The sequence below is a fragment of the Anas platyrhynchos genome, chromosome Z (genome assembly GCF_047663525.1).
Source record: "Anas platyrhynchos isolate ZD024472 breed Pekin duck chromosome Z, IASCAAS_PekinDuck_T2T, whole genome shotgun sequence".
NCBI classification, from domain to species: domain Eukaryota; kingdom Metazoa; phylum Chordata; class Aves; order Anseriformes; family Anatidae; genus Anas; species Anas platyrhynchos.
Window position 1 is genome coordinate 85,660,979 of NC_092621.1, and position 20,937 is coordinate 85,681,915.

The following is a 20,937-nucleotide window of genomic DNA, read 5'->3' on the forward strand; positions in this document are numbered from 1 at the left end:
AGCCCACAATGACTACCTGTGTGACGGTTTGGAGGGTAAGAGCCATGCTGCCAGGCTGTTGTGTATCGGGCCCTGAGGTTGCTTGCGGAGGGCAGGGGCAGCCTTGCTGCACCACCTGCTCCTGCCTCCTTGGAAGGGCTGTGGAGCTCACTGTGGCCTGGGGGGACGGTGGGAGCCGTGGGGCTCCCGTGGCAAGGGAGGAGCGCAGCAGGTCTCTTCTGCTGCCCACTGTGATGAGGGAGGCCCCAGTGGACTGCAGGCTGGCAGACGTGCCTCCAGGCAACAGGAAGGGCTGGAAGGACTTTCCAGGGAATTACAGGCCCGTCAGTCTGATGTCAGTGTCAGGGCAGGTTACAGAGCTGTGTTTGGGATTTAGTATGAGACTAACGTTGGTATCACCCTGATGTTTTAATTGTTGCAGAGCAGTGCTTACACTAAGCCAAGGACTTCTCAGCTTCTTGCTCTGTCCTGCCAGCAGGCAGGCTGGGGTGAAGAAGAAGCTGGGAGGGGACAAACCCAGGACAGCTGACCCAAATTGGCCAAAGGACTAATCCATACCATATGGCGTCATGCTGAACAATTATATGGGGGGCTGGACGGGGTGGGGGGTCTGGCTGCTTAGGAATAGCCTGGGCATCAGTCAGCGGGTGCATTGTACATCACTTGTTTGTACACTGTATTATTAGTTTTCCCTTCCCTTCCCTTCCCTTCCCTTCCCTTCCCTTCCCTTCCCTTCCCTTCCCTTCCCTTCCCTTCCCTTCCCTTCCCTTCCCTTCCCTTCCCTTCCCTTCCCTTCCCTTCCCTTCCCTTCCCTTCCCTTCCCTTCCCTTCCCTTCCCTTCCCTTCCCTTCCCTTCCCTTCCCTTCCCTTCCCTTCCCTTCCCTTCCCTTCCCTTCCCTTCCCTTCCCTTCCCTTCCCTTCCCTTCCCTTCCCTTCCCTTCCCTTCCCTTCCCTTCCCTTCCCTTCCCTTCCCTTCCCTTCCCTTCCCTTCCCTTCCCTTCCCTTCCCTTCCCTTCCCTTCCCTTCCCTTCCCTTCCCTTCCCTTCTCTCTCTCTCTCTCTCTCTCTCTCTCTCTCTCTCTCTCTCTCTCTCATTCTCTCTTCCTCTTCCTCTTCCTCTCTTTTTCCCTTTCCATTCCCTGTGTGTTGCAGTTCGCTCTCATTCCTTGTCAAGTTAGAACAGTTGGACCTTGGTGCTAATGACCTGGAATTACTGGTAGGTGAGGGATGGTGGGGAGGGAATATGGGTGGTTGGTAGAGGTAGCATCTGTACCTTTGTGGAAGTGTTTTTTGTTTTGTTTTGTTTTGTCTGAAATGCAAAGAAGTAGACCCTCAGGTTGTTTGGGAAGATTCTGATCTGCCCAGGATGGCCTAGTCAGTGTTCCCAGTATAATGTTTTCTTTGTGTGTTGGCCCTGTTTCACTTTCTACTACCCTTATACACACCTTGCTCTGCTTTTTCCAAGCCCCTTTGCTCTGAGACATTCTTTGTTGCTATCTAGCTGCCTAAAGATCTTTCCTTTCCAATGAAATTCTTGTCTGGTACTTTATTTATCTGCGGTGTTGCACTGCCACCAGCTGTCATTTTCCACTTCTGCTGGGCTGACTTTCTGCATTTCCCTTCGTAATTTATTTTCTCCTTTAGAAAGTACAGGACCATTCCATGTTGTTCCTGACAGTTATGTCAGCCTAGCATGTGGTGTGTGCCCTCTGGATCAGGGTGCCTCCATGGAGGGCTCTAAACCCAAGCCTAAACCTAAGTATGCTGAGAGCCAGTGCATAATCTTGAATTACAGCTCGTCTTGACACTGGGGGAAATCCAGTGATATTTAACTTTGCAGTTGTGGATCAAGTTGTTACTGAATCCTGTTCTTAATGTTCTGAAATGCTTTTTGGCAGAAAGCCAACTAAAATGGGGACAGAAGAGATTTTGCAGCTTCCTACGCACAAAGCTGCAGCCTGCTTGTGAGAACAGTTGGCTGATGCTTGAACAGCACTCGAGTGGTGCTTTAAGTCCTAAACCAAACACTCATCAGAGTGTGTTGTGTTTACAGGTAACAAAAGGAGCAACACTATGAACACGTCTACCATTGCTGATAGCGCTGCTATATCATGTTGGGATTGTCAGTGTTAACCAAAAGCTTTTATTCATGTCTGGCAGGAGGGGGAGAAAGACACATTTCTACTGTGGGTCCAGCATTTCCAAAACCTTGCTACTGGACAGTCCTTCCTGTTGTCTTCTATGTTTCCTGTTGGGAGCTTCTGCAGCCAGTATGCTAACCCAGACACTTCCAAACATATTTGCTGCAGTATTGTGGCACACCAAAATGTTAGTCTCATAAACCATTTGATGAATGGTTGTTGGAGGTGTGAAAGCAGTACCATCGAGTTTTGCAGAGTTTTAGTGTGATTTGGAATATCCTAGAGCAGTTTCTCCCCTGGAAAGGACTGACACTGCTACTGCTGTGACACTGCTACTGCCCTGCTCTGTTACAGCCAGATAACTCTGGGAGTGCTACCAAACTTGTGCGAGCTTTGGTTAGACCAGAATGAAGTCCTGTACCCAGCTGCACGCTGTAATAGCAGAGAAGTCCGCATCAGATTCTGTGACATTTTGTTCATGTCCAGCTTGGGCTCTAGTGGTCTGATAAAACACGTCATTTGAACTGATTCAATCTTGAGGTATGACACGTATTCCTCTGATTGTTAAATGTCATGCTCTGCATGAGTGCTTTTTCTTCGGTAGGGCCTACAGCGCAGAGCAACCCCTCATCCCAGCGAGCTGAAGGTTATGAAGAAAGTTATTGAAGTTCCGTGCAATGAGGTACATGCTGCAAAACCTGGCACAGACCTGAATTCACCTAAGTCAGAAGCGAGTGCTGTTCACTAAGAAATGGATAACTGTACAGAGCATGTCGCAGATGGGGGAAATGGAGAGGCAGTGTTTGTAAGCTGGGCAGAAAGAACTTAACTTTTGGGAAATGTGAGACTGGACTGAGCATGGATTGCTTGCATTTCATGAGTTAGAACCTACCTTGTGGTGTCTGCTAGGGCCACTGAGACAGCACAAGATGCAGCAAGGATACAGAAAAGGCCATAACGGGGAATGTGTGCCTCAGTGCCACTTCAGTCACAGAAGAGGGAGAGAAAAAGAAGGCTCTGATATACTGAATAAAGATTGATGGGAATAGAGTACTGGGGGATGTTGCCTTGCTGCCCAGGTGTGATATTGACAATAAATGCCCACATAGATGGTGAAACAGGGGTAGAGCTAGGAAGGTAGTGGGCAACTTGAAAAAGCTGGTTCTTTTGGCAGTGGACCATACCCCACCCTGCACCAATCAGATTATACTGATCCATTTCCTACTTTGGTTTCCGTCTTGATTTTTGTAATCTATCATCTTCCCAGGAGAAAGACTGAGTGCCACGTCAAATCACAGTGAGGACTGCCACCTTTCTAACAGCACCACCTCTTGCTGACCTTAGGGCAGAGGAGCAGGGAAAAGAGGGACAAAGGAGCTGGCCAAATGGGCAGCTGTCTGAGATGCAGGAGCTGGGGAAGGTTGTAAAGCCAAAAGCTGAAGAGGAGCATAAAGAAGCAGCTGTCCAAGAGGAGGAAGATGTAGAAGTAGAATACAATGAGGTAGGAATCTAGGAACTGCATCAGGGTCATGTTAAAAAGTGGAAGGATTTGACAGTTTCTGAGAAAATGATAAATGGATTTACAGAGTATGATTTGGGCATTGCTGGAGGCAAGTAAAGGCCCTGGAAGCTAACTGCAAGGAGAGATTCAGGGAGCGTGGTGGAACAGGGTCCATCAAAGACTAGGAAAAATAGCATGGGAATGGGGCAGGGACTGTGCAAAAGTCAGGCTTACAGGTTTGAGTGCCCATGAAGCTGACAGATGTGTCTAGGTGAAGGAGTTAATATGGGAGATGGGGCAAAAACAAGTATAGGGAAATTGGGGTATGTATTCCTGCATCTTCTTTAACATTAAAGCAGAAATGCTGGCTTTGCATGCGTTGGTAGTAGAGGGACAGCAGATTTATGTGCTGCCTGCAGCTATGGCTGTTATCTGAGGCTCGCAGCCTTTCTGGGGCTTTGCCATTGCAGCCCACTGTACACTTTACTGAGGACACATTAATAAGGAGTGAAGATGAGGATGAAGATGAAAAGTGACCATTCCCAGTGGAGAAACAGAGGCTTATCCACAAGGACACACCCCATTATAAGAAACACTTTTAAGATAACTAAACTGCCCAAGCCGGAGGAAGTGGTGGCACTCCTGCAGGGGCTGAACAGTGAGGGAGTCCTAAAAGAGGAAGAGGAGCTGGGAAATCACAATAACAATGCAGAACCTGAGGATCGGGAGGAAGCATGGGATGAGGATAACAGAAAAAGTGGAGCTTTATCTGCTCATCCACCAGTGCAGATAAGGTCTTGAGGGGATGGGGAAAGGTCAGAGGGGTGCCAGACCACCCTTCTGCTGCTTTGAACTACCAGCCAGGTTGATGCAGTACAAATGAAAATGTTCTCAAGAGGCTCCAGCACTTCAGGAGAAACACGCTGAGGTCAGGAGAACTGAAGTTCTTTCTGGGGCTTATACAATTGTCCAACAGCTGTGCCATGTTGCTTATGTCTGACTTCTCACGCTATGTCCAAATGCTTGCATGCTCCCCTTATGTGTGATGTTGTGATCTGTGCTGCAAGAACGGTTCTTTTGTCCCATCACTGATGGGTTTTTTCATTCCTTTCAAAAAACGACCTCCTTGCTTGCTAGTTGTTGCACCTCGTTTGCTACAGAATGAGCCATGTCTGTGGATGGATCTAATCTCCTCAGGCTTATGTTCAGACTGCTTACAGTTGCTTTTCTGCCACGGTTCAGGTCCTGAAGAGGAGTACTAGTGAGAGCAGTTAGGAGCATGCCATTCTCATTGGTTCTACCCAGTGCCTGCCCCAGAACAGGTGCAGTCTGATGAAATGTGCCTAGGGACTCAAGAGAGCCTGTTTTATGAAGTTCTGCCATTGCCATGGGGCCACAGCGAGCCTTTCTGGTCATGGTTGGGGCTGATGAGTTAAAAGGTCCTTGGCTCTACTCAGGTGAATCCCCATCTTTCATCAGGGACATCCAGATTCTTGCTTGAGGAAGATGCTCACAGTAGAATAGGAATATACTTACAAGGGACATTGCCTGAGGTCAGACCAGTTCTTACTGAAATTGGTGATGAAACTGATGATTTTGTGAGGTGTTCTTAACAGGCAGGGATTAGGATGCAGTTGAATCTACATTATCTGTCTACATTATATAGAGTATGACACCAGCAAATCTTGTGGGAGAGATGTAGGTCTCCGAACTGGTGTAATATGCTGGAGTAAAACCTATTCTTGCTGTTACTGCACGCACTCCAGACTATTGGGATCTTTCCAACCTGAGCTGGAGTTCAGATTGCACAGGGAAAGTTCTTGCACTCAAGTTTCCATTGGAGCCTTTCCTTCAGTGGATGCTTGCCTTGACGTATCTGAGCTGATATTTGATCCCTAGGGATGAGACATGCAGTTTCCTTACTATTTGCAAAGTTCTTCAGAGTGAAAATGCATTGTTGCTGCTGCTTGTAAGAGTGTGTGAAGCCATCCTAAACCCCTGTATCTAAGACCTGCCGTACATGTGAAATGCCCTGACCCAGAAGGCTCCTGTCCCAACAGAGGGTGTCGTTTGATCAAGCCAATAATTTTAGTGTATGACTCAAAGCCAAGGACACACTGACCCACTGTAAAAACCTGTGAAGGTATTGCACCCATAGGTGTTGAGACCATGGGTTTGGTATCACTGTTAAAATAGTTGTCCTTATTAGAGGCTAAACCTTCTGCCTGGAAATAACAGTTCTCCTTTTCTTGGGACTGTACTTTTCTAATGCCAACACCAAAGGCTCAGTCAAGGGCCAATTAACTCCACTCCTTTTCTCTCTAAGATGCTGAAACAACATATCTGTATACTACATTTCATCCTATTTTCCTTCTCTCCAAAAAGGACTTTATTGACTGTAATAAAGGACATATTGACTGTAATACGGTGTTATAATTAATAGTTCCATTTTGGGGCCACTCCTCTCCAGCCTCTAGTTTATAAAGTGGCCACCACTGATTACAATATTTGATAACAGTTTTTTTACTCTCTGGCCCCCCTCTTCCCACTATATCCCTCCAATGTGTTAGTATACATTCTAGGGGCCTTTTCCGTGGGATTGCTTTGCTTTGGCCTTTTCCCATTCTAATCCATAGCAGTTAATATTCCACCATTTTCCTAGGAGCTCTTTACTAGTCAATCCCAATCCCTCCAAAATCCACAATATATAGAGATACACAAGTAAAATCAGACCACTGTAAATTAACTGCCTGTAGACAATTACACTGAGGACATTTAAACCCGACGAGCAGATAATATGCCTGGGCAAATTTCGTTCCCTTAGGCATACACCTCAATGGCAGTTCTTATATTATATTTACATATTCACATATGTCCTGGTTTCAGTTAGAACAGAATTAATTTTCTTCCTAGTAGCTGGTGGAATGCTGTGTTTTGGCTTAGGATGAGAAGAGTGCTGATAACACCCCGATGCTTTAATTGTTGCAGAGCAGTGCTTATACTAAGCCAAGGACATCTCAGCCTTTTGCTCTGTCCTGCCAACGGGCAGGCTGGGGGTGCAGTAAGAGCTGGGAGGGGACAGACCCAGGACAGGTGACCCAAACTAGCCAAAGGGGTATTCCATACCATCTGACGTCATGCTAAACAGTATATAGGGGTGGCTAGCCGGGGGGAGGGGGCCGGACTGCTCGGGGTTAGGCTGGGCATCGGTCAGCGGGTGGTGAGCAATTGCATTGTGCATCACTTGTTTGTACATATTATTATTATTTCCCTATTATCACCATTGTATTATTATTGTTATTATTGTTATTATTATTTTGTTATTATTATTTTCCTGTCTTATTAAACTGTCTTTATCTCAACTCACGGGCTTCACTTTCCATTTCTCTCCCCCCGTCCCAGAGAGGGAGGGGGGAGGGTGAGCGAACGGCTGCGTGGTGTTTAGCTGCCGGCCAGGTTAAACCACGACAACATATTAACATATGTTTAAAAGAACACTTCAACAAAAATGCCCGGGCCTTTACATATACATCATACAGTTATTATTCCAGTTAGAATTCTTCCCCAGCACCTGCAAACATTATGCCAGTTACCATTAAAGCTCGCCTACCCTCCTCCCGTCTCTTCTATGATCTTCAGGATGTTCCTTGTGGTTCCTAGAACCAGGGTATGGCAGCTTCTACTCAAAACCCCTTTTGGCCGCTCTACTGGCCACCTCCCAGGACGCCCTCAGGGTTCGTGTCGCATGCTAGACATCTCTATGTGGCTTATTGACCTCCCCGGCCAATTGGCTTACCTTAATTAAGGTGTACCGTTTGCCCGCAACCACAGGAACTTCCTATATCCCTGCAGTGAGAGGCTGGGAGAGGAACTCCTCCGAGAGAGAAAAAGGGGCTCGGGGCGTGCCTAGGAGGTCCGCTCCACAGTCGATCCTGCAGCCAGAGTCCTCCTGCCAGGCTCGCCAAACTCATGCGCAGAAAAGACTCCATAACCATAGGGTTGTGATCCTGGGGTGTCATGGCATACCGCTACTTGTGTTTGGGGAGCTGGTCAGAGCACCCACCTCCATTTCTGTTTATGGTGGCTGAGTTTGTTCAAGTAATCCCTGACTTGATACCTGTCCCCTGCTGGTGGTTCTACGGAGTCCTGCCTTTAGGCACAAAGACCAGCCCTTCAGAAACCCAAACCAGCTACTTCTGATCCCTCCGTTGTCCCGCATGTCAGCTGCAGCGCCTTCCCTGGCCCTGGCTCAGCGCTCATGACAGCAATGGCTGACATCCCAGGAGAAGCCAGCCCACTCTCTTTGGGCACTACCTCAATGCATGACTTTGCTCACTTTGGCCCCTCCAGCTCTCTCCCCACTCCCGGTGCAAGGACGGAGTGAGAGAGCAGCTGTGTGGTGCTCAGCTGCCCACTGGGGTTCAGCCACAGCAGTCCTTTTGGGCAGCCAGCGTGGGGCACGAAGGATTTGAGATAACAGCATCACTGGCAATCACCTGATTTTCACCTACGTGGAAGCAAGCAGCTCCAACGCAGCCGTGTACCTACTGCTCCATGGGATGCTACTATGCAGTCTAACCCCTCATGGTTCTGAACTACCCCTGCTGGTAAGGATGTGACCTCCTGTAGCACTGAGGTGATAGAATCTGCCGGAACATTAGTAATTTGCTCCACTGTAGCGGACGTTTAGCATAGCATGTTGTGTTAAAGGCTAAGGAAGCTTGGCAGGACCTAAACCCCCTTGCGTTCCAACTTCTCCTCAGATATCAGAGGGGCTGGGGGTGGCTGGGTTTGGATTCTGAGCGATGCCCTGTCTGGAACTATAAATCCGGTTGTATTCAATAGACTAAATTATCGTGATCATGGATGCACATATCGTGTAATACACTTTCAGTCTAGTAAATGACTGGTGTAGTTTATTGGAGCAACACGAGCACAGGTTCTTTTGGATTGCCGGTGATGCAAAGCACGTGCAAATACCAAGAATATGACTAACACAACCAGCTGCATATACGTTAACTTGTGGAACAACTCTATAGAGAATGTTAGGTTTCCCAGGGAAGCACTCGCTGTAACTGAGGGTTCAGATCTCGCCCTGTAGGCATCCCTGTAGGGGGGAAGAGAGGTTCAGCACAGCAGCCTTCGGCTGATGCCAGGAGTCAGCGACGTCCTCCCGACTTGTCTGTGGTGGTGTCTTCCCCGACATTTTCCTCTCTTGAGCCCTTTTTTTACTATGTTCCTGCTTTTAGGTAGTGAGTGACTCAAGTCATATGCGCCTTTGTTGTCACTGGTATACATTTTCCTGGCTTTTGTTTTTGCTCAGGGAAATTCAGAGCGCGTGCTCAGTGAGAGGTAGTTGCACCTTGGAGGCGGGTAGCCTTGGGGATGGAGGTGTATTTTGGCACTGTAGTGAGATTATAATGAGCAAAGTTCATCCAGAGGACATGAGTAGGTTGTCAGTTAGACTCAGGGCTGGCCATGCAATCTATCAGTTCCGTACCATCAGGCTCACCCTAAAATCGCACTGTTCCTAGCAAAATGGCCCAAGGCCCAGGAAGGCTGAGGCGGTGGGTTGCTCTAACACGCTGCGGCCAGGGAAGCAAAAGCTTTCCTTCCTCTTGGTTTCACAGCCTAGCAGAGCAGCTTGGTGCCGTGGAGTTTTCTAACCGTTCAGTTTTCACACAAAAAAATGACACGTTCAAGCGGTGAAGAAAGAGGGCTGTTTCTTTGGGGAAAGTCCAGCAGAGGGGTTACTCGGTGGGGCCCGAGGGCTGGAGCAGCGCTCAGCACTGAGCACAGCTGCAGCAGCGTAGCCAGCCAGCTCTCGGGACACGGGGCCTCCTCTCCCACACCCTCCGGAGCCGGTAACGTAGTGCTTGCAGGCTGAATGTGGAGGAAGTTCTCAGGACCAGGATGGTTTCAGTCACCAGGGAGGAGACCGAAGGGCTGCTGTTGCCCTCCATGCTTCTCAGGGCTGACATGGAAAGGAACAGAGTGGAGGTCAGAGCCCGTATCACTGGGAAGCACGCCCAGGAACCCCTCCTGCCAAGGCCACCCCACCTCCTCAGCTGGGGCAGGGGTCGCAGCTCACTGCCCAGGGTCTTTTCTCCTCCCAGCCAGTTCCTGCTGATACCCCACTGCCCTCACTCACCCTCGATGATCTTGAGCTTCTCCTCGCGCCCATCCACCAAGTGCTGCCCGGCAAGCCCTAGGTACACACAGCCCATCACAGATCCCGCTGGCCAGCTCGCCCCAGACACAGTCCCCCCCTCAACATCCCTGCCGGCTTGGCCATGTGTGCCCAAGTGTGACAACACCCAAGGAGGCTGCGAGGCACCTGCTAGGCTTCCCACCAGCAACCACTGCGTGGGCAGGGTGTGGGCGAGGGCAGCAGGGAGCCCCCACAGGCACTCCAGGCCCACTCTGAGCCGGCAATGCTCTGCAGCCACGTGGCTGATTCAGCAGCAGCTGGGGCTGCGGCCAAGCTGCTGTGGGGCACAGAGGGCCCATGGGGTTGTGACTCACCAATGAACCTGATGGCCGCCTCTTGCAGGGGCTCCTGGGGGCTCCGCAGGTATTGCAGGCTCTGGGACAGGTAGTCATCCACTCTGCTGCTGTGCCCCACCAGCTGGAAGAGAATAGTACATGTGGATGGGGCTGGTGCAGCCTTGCCCCTTGGCCAGGCCGGCCCTGTACGTGGGACTGGCTTCCCCTGCTGGGATAGCCTGATGCCCAACCAGCAGCCAGCTGCTGCTGGGGCCAGGCTTTGGAGGGAGCAAGGGGCAGGGTGCTGAGGTGCCACCCCGCTGCCAAGGGTCAGCTGTCGGTATGCCTGGGACCTGGGAGAGCGACGAGGCTGTCGAAGAGCCTGTACTGCTACGTGCCGGGGCGTGGGGGTAGGGGTGCGTGTACGGCTGCAGGCTGGGGGCTCTGGCCTGCAGCAGTGGCTAGAGGCAAGGGTAGCCACCCCGCACCCTGGGCCAGGGCTGGCAGGCCTTGTCTGGGCCAGGTTTTGGGAGTCCTCGGGCAGTTGTCCTTACCAGGCACTCGCCAATCCTCTGTGGCTGCGCTGTCTCCAGCAGGTTCCTGAGCTGCTTCCACTTCAGGAGCTTGGCAGCACCAAGGAGGGCTTCCCGAGAGGCCTGCAGAGCAGCAGAGAGTGGGAGATGAAACCACTGCGCATGGGACAGGCCCTGGTTGTCCCGCACCTTGGCGAGGCTTGGGGGCTTTCCTGGCCCTTGCTGGGGAGGTGCAGCAGCTGGGGAAGGCATCTGCCAGAGGGCTCGGTGCTCGGGCAGTGGTGTGGGGCAACCACCAGCTTCGGCACTTCATGCTGCTGGGGCTGCAGGACAGAGGTCCCCCAGAGCTGCTCATCTGCAGCCAAGGCCAGCAGGCAGCTGAAGCGCTGCAGTCACTGAGGCACCAGGGCAGGAGGCAGCCAGGGACACCACCCACGGGGACCCCAGCAGGCTGTTCCCTAGGGCCTGGGCTCCAGAGCCCGCCACCGCGGACACAGGGCCAGACCCCTGCCCTGGCTGCGGCTCCCTTCCCAGGCTGGTGAGGCTGGCAGCCATGCTGGCTCCTGCAACCCCTGGCAGGGGCTGCACCCTTCTGCGTGGCCCAGGGCAGCCTGCAGGCCAGGGTTTCTGCAGTGAGCACGCTGGCGGCTCCAGGGTGCTCGTGCCCAAGAGAGCAAAGGAGCATTCAGCCTAGGCATCTGGCGGGTCCCTGTGCATAACATGGGGTCGACAACTGTTGGGCACCTCACCACTGGCCTCAGACACCTGCAGGCACAGCTGGGATGCCCGTGAAAACTCTAGTGCCTAGGTATCTGTGGCTACGCAGCACTGCTGAGCACAGCTGGGAGCAGGCAGGGCAGGTCTGGAAAATGTCCGTGCCCACCTTCTTGGCCCCTGACAGCTCTGGGGCTGCAGGAAGCCTCCCAGCGGGCTTTTCTGTGGAGGGCTGCATGCGGCGCTGGATGTGGGGCAGGGAGAGGCCCTTCCGCTCTGGCCCTCTGTGCAGGCGGAGGCGTAGTAGGGGCAAAATGGCTGTGGTGGGCCTGGTGCAGGCACAGAGGGGCTCTGCACCTTTCTTTTGGATTCGGGAGCTTCGGCCCTGAGGTGAGGCACATTCAGAGGGAGCCTTGCTAACGGCCCGTGCCCCTAATGCTCAGGCAGGCCCTCTTGAGGGGTGCTGCCCCCTCAAGTGAATGCTCAGCTTAGTGTCCCCACCTCAGCCACATGCTGGTTCTGGTCATGCAGGTGGAAGAAGAGGGGGAGGACGGTCCTGTGCACTTGCTTCTTCATCTCCATCTTATGGGTGCCCTCTGCAACCTCCATGGCGTCCTTGCAGAGAAGGATGGAGAGCTCTCTCATGCAGCTGGACTCCTGGTGAGACAGAACAAGGGAGGACCTCAGTCCAGGCTCTTCCGAGCTCACAGTGAGCAAGGGGTCGGTGTGGCAGACAGGGAGACACACGCTCCTGGCTCTCACTCTGCAGTGAGCTGTGGCAGGTAGGCCAAGTGTGTGGGCAGTGCAAAATGGCTCAAGACACAGGAAGGGCAAGGCAGTGGGTTGCAGATGGTCCACCCTGGGGCTGGCAAGGGGACACATGGCAAGGGGAGAAGCGGCCATGGGCAGCGAGGGGCCGAGGAGAAGTTGCCATTGTGGAGCACACATCCGCAGGGCTCTGCACAGGGAGGGGCTGCCCCAGCGGGAGAGCCCAAGAAGCACCAAGCAAAACGTTTCCAGCACGTGCCCAGGGATCGTGTCTCACAGGCCAGAGAGACACGTGGAGAGGGACGCACCACCCCCAGGCCACACTCACGTGCCCCGTGGCCAAACCTCCTGCTTGCCCACCAGACTTACGTTGTCAAAGAGGGGCAGGAGCCTGTCAGGCAGCTGCAGAGCGATGGGGCCAGCCACTTGCCCATCTGCTAGGCGCAGAGTGTTGCGGAGGACAGTCATGGCCTGCATATTGATGTCGCTGTTGGCATCCTGCAGTTGCTGCATGACCTCTGGCAGCAGGTCTTGCAGAGTTACTGCCTACATGAAACACAGCAGTTCTGTTTCAGAAACACCGAAGACCATCCTGGCAGAAGCCCTTTGCTTACAGCAGGCACAGCCCAGAGCAGAGGTCTGTCTCCAGGAGCGTGCTGAGGCCCCTCGAGACAGAAGGCTGCTGCCTTGGGTTGCAGAAGCAGCCACTTGTGTCAGCCTGGCCCCGTGCGGGGGCTCATCTTCCCAACCTCAGCAGGATGACTGCTCTGGGTAGAGTGCTCCTGCAGCTGAGGCAGCCCTGCGCTGGCTGGCCTGGGGCCTGGCATTGACCTCTTTCTGGCACAGCAGGAGGTGCCTTTGAGCGGACACTGGTGCCGCTCTCCTCGTGCTGCACAGTCCAGGCAGGGGCTGCCCAGAAGCGCTCAGGGGCTGATGAAGAAGGCAGTGAGAGCAGTGGAGCCACTACCGCCCCTCCCGATTCTTGGCAAAGTCCAAGCAAGCCTCTGCGGGCAACAGCACCTGCAGCCCAGCCCCAGGCAGATGCCGCCACTTGGCCCAGATGCCCCCACTCACCAGCTTGGGTCTCGTAGACAGCGTGACGAGGCTTGTAACCGCCATCCTACGCAGCACCGAGGACTGACTGCGCAGGTGTGAATGAAGAAGGTGCGGGATGCAGTTATCAACAAGCTGCTCAAAGTCTACACAGTCCAGCAACTGAAAGACACCCAGCAGCCCAGTGAGAGCCTGGCCCAGCCGGCAGGACTCCTGGCAGCATGCTGAATCTGCCAGAGAGCCCAGAGTTTCAAGGCACCTTGGAGAGGCACCGCTTGCTGCTAGGCCCTACCTCCGTGAAGACAGCCATGGCGGTGATCTCCTCATGCTTCTGTCTCTGCCAGAGACGTACGACTGCCTCTTCAAACACCGAGGCACCAAAGAGCGGTGCTTTGCTTCCCAGAGCCCTGGCCAGGGGAAGAACGCATTGCTAGTACCAAGCCGGGCAAACAAACCTCCTTGGGACTGTGCTGTCAGCGCTAGCTGTTATCCCATGGGCCAGACCAGGGCAAGGCTTGCATTTCTGCACTCTGCTTCAGCAGCTGGTGCCATCCGCTTGAGGAGAGGCCGCCCGCCCTTCACCATGTACCTTGCCTTTGCAAACATGGAGGGTGACGAGCACAGATGTGCTCGATTCACTGAGAGACGCCCTGCCTACACACAAGTTGTGGCCTTCCAACAGATGCCATTTCCTGACCACTTTGGATGCCCAGGCCACTGAGCCTTCCCGCGCTCTCTGGCCACCCTTCCGGCTGCTCTGCCACACAGCTCCAGTGCAGGCTGTGGCACTGCCTGCAGAGCCAGCCCCAGCACTCTCCTGCACCGCTGGTCCCCGAGGAAGGAGTGCGTTGGAAGGTGACAGGTCCTGCGAGTCCTCCTCTTGCACTGGGCAACAGCAGCCCTTCACCAAGGAGCTCTCAGAGGCAGCAGCATGGAAATCATAGAATGAATCATAGAATGGCTCGGGTTGGAAGGGACCTTAAAGATCAAAGAGGCCACTCCCCCTGCCGGTCTCTCCTGAGATCCCTCAGTCACCAACGCTGTCCCTCGGACCCCTGGGGACACCTCACCAGCCACGAGGAAGGGGACCCACCTCTGGGGGAAGAGTGCCAGGGGAGACAAGGACAACTGATGAGGCGCTCACCTAGTCAGCACAGCAACACCTGTGTGGAAGGTCTCATGTCTTAAAAGCCTGTCCCAGCCACCCTGCATCTGGATGTCTTCAACCAAAGTGGCACCCCCCAGGTGTTGGAAAAGAGCTCTCATGGTCATCACCGCAGTCCTGCATGCAGAGCATAATGCGCGTCACATGTGGCGCCCCGGCCCTGGCTCCGGCCTGGGGCACAGACCTGGCAGAGGGGATGGAGCACCTGAGAAAGCTGCCTGAAGGCCACACGCACTCCCCCATCTGACTGCTGCCGCTGCTGAAGTCCTGCAGTGTGCACTCATGGATGAAGGAGATCTGGAAGAGCACGGCAATGTAGAGCTTGTGGAAAAGTAACAGCGCAATGTTCTTGCTGGAGGGCAGCTGGAAGATCTTGTTCATGGCGCTGGTTACCTGCAGAAAACAGTCAGGTGCAGCTCTCAGTGCACGGGTGTCCCTGCAGCACTGCCAGAGCTTGCGGGTTGGGGGGTGAGGGAGGTGGGGGTGAGGCATTGCTCTGAGCCCGCTGCCTGGCTGCCTGGCCTGGGGCCCAGTCCCAGCGGCTCCCTGGGTTCGGCTCTGCTTTGTGGCATGGGCAAGCCAGCTTTTTGTGTCCAGAGCAAAGGGCCCAGCAGGCCCCGGGGGTCTTGCCAGCTGTCCTCAGCTCCCTGGGCCAAACCTTGCAGCCTGCTTGGGCCAGGCAGCCGCCCTGCCCGGGGCTGCCCAGCAAGGCAGGAGCAGGCGGGGAGGGAGGAGGACAGAGAGCGGCAGGGCAGGGGTGGGCTGCGTGCCTGTGCGCAGTGGGGCCCCAGCAGTGCATGTGGCCCTGCTGGGCTCTGGCTCCCAGCCCCCCTGACTGGGGAGCCCCAGGGGAGGCTGTCGACTGGGGACAGAGGAAGAGGGGGAGGAGGGGATGGGGAGGGGAGTGCAGCCCCACTGGGGGTGAGCGAGGCCTGGTCCAGGAACTCACAGCCCAGGAACGGACACAGCTGTGGGGTGAGCCAAAGACATCGTGCTCAGGCCCTATGCGTTGCTTCAGCAGGTTTCTCAGCACGTCCTCTGCAACGCAGGGCTCGGAGACCATCGTCTGCCACATGGCCGTGGCAACCCTGCAGAGACAAAGCATGCAGTCGATGGGGCCACCCCAGCCACTGCCCCTTGGCCTGTGCCGGCCCTGAGGGTCCTGAGCTGTGCCAGAGGTGGGTGGGTGGGTCCTGTACCTGTCGCACCACGGGAAGACCTCCAGCAGGCCCTGGACCGCGTGCCCAGGGTGCAAGGAGGTGATCTGGAAAAGGGTCCTCTTCAGGATGTCCAGGAGTGATTCCTTTCTGACCGTCGCCAGGCAGTCATGGATGATCCGCATGACCCGTGGCACCTGGAGGAGAGACGAGGGAGAATGGAGCAGAGCACAGCCATGGCCCCAGCTGCCACCAGCAAATGTTTCCCTCCTGTGGCTCTTTGCCAGCCCGAATGGCTGTCGGGGACTCCCAAGCCCTGGACCCGGGCCAGGGAGAACGGCCCCCGAGAGGGCAACAGCACAGGGCAATTTGTCTGCAAACTGCTAACCTCCTCCATGTCTGAGTCTGTGATCATATCCAACACACGGGCAACCACCTTTTTGTCGGAGACCCTGGGGTGTGTCATGCCCTCCAAGATGGTGAGGATGAAGTTCGTCCTCTCGACGGGGAAGAGGAAGCTGCCAAATACCTGTGAGAGGGAAGACATGTCCCACAGCCTGCCTTGGTGGCGGGCTGCAGCTGAGCAGCGAGGGCAGCTCTGCAGAGAGAGCCAGGGCAGTGCTGGCACTGTGCCCCCAGCACAGGCAGGAGCAAGAGCTGGCGTGGGCTTGCAAGGGCCGGCCTGGGCTGGGATGACTGTAGCCTCAGTGGCTGCGGAGAGGGAACTGCCCCGCAGGGTGAAGGCAGGTGGTGGAGGTCAGGGTCAGGGCACACTTGGCAGTGTGTAGGCAGCCAGGCCTTGTGGGTGGCCAGGACAGCTGGACCTGCAGTGCTGACGCTGGCCACTGACATTAGCCTTTGGCTACTCCCCGCTGAGATACGGTGGCACCCTGCAGCCGGCTTGCTGGCAGGCCGTGACGGACCCTGCCTCCTGCCCGCAGTTCTTGGGGCACTGGTTCATCCAGGTCTCCTGTCAACCTCACAGCCAAGAATCCCAGGAAGGGAGGGGCTCATTACCGTCAGCTCGTTAGCAGCGTCCTTGGGCCGGAAGGTGCTTGGGCATTCCCGCTCCAGAAAGAGATACGGATAGGTAGGTGTCATGAAGTGGCCTGGGCAGCAAGGCAAACAGAGGGTGGGTGAGTGGTAGGAATGATGGAGAAGCTGCTGCTTGGAGAAGACAGCTGAGAACACCAAGCAGAGCTTGCGGCAGGGATTGTGGCAGGGCGCTGTGTCTGTCAAAGAGGGGCACTCTGTGTTGGGTGGAGGGTAGGGGGTGGGGACAGGAGACATGCCAGGGAGGAAATGGGTCTTCTGTTGCAAGGGGGAGGAGGGCAAACCGCCTCGCAGTCTGCAAAAAAGGCCGGAGAGTTTGGTCTGGCTTTCTGCTCTGAAGCAGGAGAGAAGCCCCACGATGCTGCTACTGCTACAGGCTCTCCAGTCCACTGGTTCTCAGGAGTGCTACTAAGCCACTACCCCAGGGGACATCCTGCTGCTCCGATAGGGGCTGGGGGAGCCCCCTAGGGTTGGTGCAGCATGGCTGCTCCCCTGCTCCACCCTTGGAGGAATGTGCTGCTCTTTCCTCTAGCTGGGGAGGGCGGACAAAGCGGCGTATCACCATGCCTGGTCTTGACAGGGCCCTCGTGTCTGGAAGGTGCTAGCCCACCCCAGCCTCTCTTACTCTGTCGCACCATCACGATCCTGTGGAAGGCGTGAAGAGCCTCTGCAGACCCACAGCTGATGTCCTTGTCCTTCTCGGCGCAGCACAGGGTGAGGCACCCCATCAGCTGCCCCAGGAGTGGCACAGGCTTCGTCTGGAAGGTGCGAACTCTGACCGTGCCCACTCTGTTTCTGAACGAGTCCTGGGATTGAGAGGATGGACAGTGGCAGCTTGGCTGAGCTAGTGCACTTGAGACACCGGGAAGGGGTGAGGGAGTGCTTAGAGGTTGCCTGAGCCACCAGCTCCTTACCTGCATCAGAGAACTGGGGATCAGCACCTCGCTCAGACTGGCAATCCTCCCCACGGCATACCGACGCTTTGCCACATTCTCGGATCTTGTGAAGGGCAGCAGGGCCTGAGAAGAGAAAAGCTGCTGGTTTGCCTTGGGAGGCAGTGGCAGCTCCCGTAGCAGCAGCTCTGCCAAGCACCGGGCAGGGTTTACGCAGCGTGCCCAGACTTCTCCTGAACAAGAGAAGAGCCTGGAAAGGGGGTGTACCCCGTCGCGGCCTTGGGGACAGACCTGCAAGATGATCTCCAGCATAGCAGCAGTGTAGTCCGACGAAGTACACACCAGCACTTCCAGCACGCTGTCCAGAGATTTCAGAATCTGTAAGGAAGACAGAGCGGGTGGTGCTTTTTTGCTGGTCCTTCCTCATGGGAAGCTGGCTTGAACGCCTGCTGCCTGAGGCAGGCCTCAGCTGCCCAGTGGTGCCGGCAACCTGCCCAGTGGTGTCTCAGGATCTCTGTTGTCTTTCTGTTTCTCCCGTGGTCTTTCAGCAGCCAAAGCTAACTAGTGCGCAGGAACTGACTGGCAGCAGGCTCTCTGTAGCTCACTCGGTGCTTACCTCAGCATAAAGTGAAGCATCCAGACTGCCCCTCTCCCTCGTTGAAGCAAGAGAGCCGATGGCGTTGATGCAGGGGCCGAGGTGCTGTGACAGCAGTGCTAGGTTCTCTTTGCTGCAAGGAGAGGAGAGAAGGTGCCCGTTGGAGGCTGGCACTAGGAGCAGTGCCCAGATGCCCTGGGAAGGTGACCGTAGATGTCAGGGCCTGGGGTCACCAGGTGGGACCCGTACTGGGTGGGCAAGGCTTGTGTGGAGGCATCTTCTCCCTCTCCCGTGCTGCTGAGCCGGGGATAGAGGGCAGTCATGGCATGCAGTGCACAAAGCCCTTTCCAGCTCCTGCCTCTCTCCCTTCAGGGAAAAAAGCTGGGCAGGGAGACAATGGAGAGCCCCTGCCGGCTCTGCCGGCTGGCTCTGCCGGCATGGCACCCTCTGCCCTCCTATCTGGCGCAGGGGAGAGCTGAGGCCCTAAGACAGAGCACCAAAGTCCTGCCCGGGTGGGGGAAGCCCGCTACTGTCAGGCCCATGCTGTGGAGAGGCCCTGGCCAAGCCAAGGTCTGGGGCAGGTACCTCCTTTCACTGATGGCATACGCAGCTTGCCAGCCCAGGAGCATCAGAGTGCGCAGGTGGTCGGAGGAAGACTCAGGCAGTTGCATCTGGAGAGAGACAACATGGTCAGGATGGGACACGGGAAGCTGCCAGGGGCTGGCACTGATCTGCAGGGCAGGCAGAGCGTTGCTGGCACTATACCAGCATTGGCGTCAAGACGGGGGCGGGGTAAAGGGGGGCACGGGCCAGGCTGCTCTGTGCCCACAGAGGCCCGTCCCACCCTCCCCTGTGCGCAGAAACCCCTGTGCTGTTCTGACTGCTGGGCTGGTGCCCGGACAGCTCACCCTTTCCCCCTCCCCGCCCCACTGGGTATCCCCTCACCTTCTCCTCCACTCCCAGCATGTCACAGGGCAGGTACATGTATCTCTTCTGCACCGTGTTGCTGCAGATGGTGCGGATCGAGGCCAGAAACTTCAGCTTCCAGTCCTCTTCCTGACAGTCAGGGAGCACAGAGACAAATAGGGACGGTGAGAGGGCGGCGACATGGCCAGCAGGGCCACTGCACCACAGGGGTGCAGTGATAGCACAAGGGGCCAGGAGGGCAGCAGCTCAGCACAGCCAGCAGCCCTCCAAAAGCCTGTGCGTGGGCAGCAAACACAGCAGCCCCCAGCTGGGAGAAGCACGCTGAGCCTCACGCACTGACAAAGTCTGCAGTTACCATTTTGGTGCCAGTGAGAACAGCCCAGAAGTAGTCATAGTCTTCCATGTCCTTGGGCGCCAGAGACAAGATGGAGACAGCAGAAACATTATCTGATTAAGAAAGAATGGACAGAGCTGTAAGCGGGGCAGGAGGCAGAGGGAAGAGCCGTGCCCTCTCTTGAACCCTGTGCCCACCGCCCTGCCGACTGCAAGCCCTGGGTCGGAGCACTGATGCCCCCTTTCCTCAAGGTTGCCGCTGGCAGCAGAGCAGGAAAGGTCCCTGTCCTGCAGCACCGCTGCCTCCTGCCGGGTGAGCAGCCTTCCGCTGCCTGTCCCCGCAGCAAGAGCTGGGTCCCCTCCACTCTCTCCGGCCGGGAGCCTCTCCTGCTGCCAGGGGAGGCTGTGCTGGGGCTGGCTCCTGGCTCACAGCTGCCCTGCCCTTCAGGAACCGGCATGCCCCCCGCCGGCTGTACCCCTCTGCTGATGTTCCAGGGAAGCGGGCTCCTGCTGCAGAACAGGGTGCACTCGCTCGCTTTGGTCCCGTCCAGCCCGCTGGGGACCCTCGCTCGCTTGGCTTCCTCAGTTCTGGCAGTGGCATGGCAGTGCCATGCTGCGGCACCCGTCCCTGGTGGAGCGCGCCTCCAGCCTGCTGGTGAGCCTGGAGCCTGGGGCCAGGCTGGACGGGCCCAGCGGTGCCTGCGTACTTACCCCTCTGAAGCACATGGGTCTCCCACATAGAATATGCAGCAGATCCGCTATCCTTCTCAGCGTCCAGGATCTTGGGGATAACTAATAGCAGCCCCGCCAGGGGAAGATCGTCAGCATCGTTTTGGCGAGGAGCCACACAACTCATGCACTCTCCCATTGTAATCCTTCTGGACACTGTGGGGCTGCCCTGCTGGTGCTGGGTAGTTGTAGCTGTCCCAGGGGTGAGTCACAAAGGGCTCTGCTGTGATGTCACCCAGGCCAGAAGGGGGACGCTGTCTCCAGGGCGGAGGGCGTGAGGCCCAGGCACCTGACTCCTCTCAGATGCCACAAGGCCGCTGTGAGATGGGGAAGATGCTAAAACTTATCCAAATTAGTATCTAGCTACATATATGGTAAAATATCCTAATTATAGGGATGTAGATGAGAAGCAGATGTAAAAAGGAAGATATCGCTCAAGGCCAACGGGTGAGGGAAGGACAAACAACTCATTAGGGAAGGATGAACAACTTGTTGGCAGGAAACAAGGCAAAGATGAACAAAAAACTTCTAAATACTGTCCAACAGCAGGTCCAAGTCCAGAAAGGTCAAGAGAGTTTAACCTGCTCTTCCTCGTTGCCTTCATCCCGAAAGACCCCTGCCCACGACCACCAGGCTACACTGCGCAGGTGCAACCGGGAGGAGCTAAGGGCGGGGAGTATGGAAATGAGTACTTGGAAGAGGTCCGCCTTTTGGGGGACAATAAAGAATATGTATGAGAGCTCATGTAATATGTAACAGTATTCGTGTATAAAGTTGTGAGAGACGACCAGGCAGGTGCGCACTTTTTCAGGGAAGCCATTCCCAGTGCGCCTGGTGCACCGCAATAAAGTGTACCTACTTTACAACCCTATGGTTGTGGAGTCTTTTCC

At 55.4% G+C, this 20,937-nt stretch overlaps 1 protein-coding gene and 1 long non-coding RNA gene across 4 annotated transcripts; one reads left to right on the forward strand and one right to left on the reverse strand.

Annotated features, from left to right (window-relative positions):
• Positions 1-1,148: 1,148 nt before the first annotated feature.
• LOC140000785 (uncharacterized) lies at positions 1,149-5,817 on the forward strand. 2 transcript variants are annotated; one of them, XR_011805988.1, is made up of 4 exons: positions 1,149-1,215; positions 2,053-2,822; positions 3,408-3,641; positions 4,112-5,817. It is a non-coding gene; the product is annotated as an uncharacterized lncRNA (long non-coding RNA). The 2 variants fall into 2 exon arrangements; XR_011805987.1 differs by having other exon boundaries at positions 3,408-5,817.
• Positions 5,818-8,535: 2,718 nt separating this feature from the next.
• LOC119714600 (maestro heat-like repeat-containing protein family member 7) lies at positions 8,536-20,416 on the reverse strand. Of its 2 annotated transcripts, XM_038171491.2 has the most exons (22): positions 20,030-20,416; positions 19,341-19,432; positions 19,004-19,114; positions 18,644-18,729; positions 18,080-18,191; positions 17,755-17,841; positions 17,485-17,589; positions 17,196-17,376; positions 16,535-16,626; positions 15,906-16,046; positions 15,560-15,714; positions 15,310-15,448; positions 14,566-14,753; positions 14,340-14,477; positions 13,488-13,602; positions 13,217-13,357; positions 12,512-12,688; positions 11,876-12,031; positions 10,682-10,783; positions 10,167-10,269; positions 9,793-9,849; positions 8,536-9,615 (listed from the first exon to the last, which is right to left on the reverse strand). In XM_038171491.2, exons 1-22 carry the CDS (start codon positions 20,184-20,186, stop codon positions 9,425-9,427), a joined length of 2,826 nt encoding a protein of 941 aa, XP_038027419.1. In that variant the 5' UTR covers positions 20,187-20,416; the 3' UTR covers positions 8,536-9,424. The 2 variants fall into 2 exon arrangements, with proteins under 2 accessions (XP_038027419.1, XP_038027420.1); XM_038171492.2 differs by lacking the exon at positions 9,793-9,849 and having other exon boundaries at positions 20,030-20,415.
• Positions 20,417-20,937: the final 521 nt, after the last annotated feature.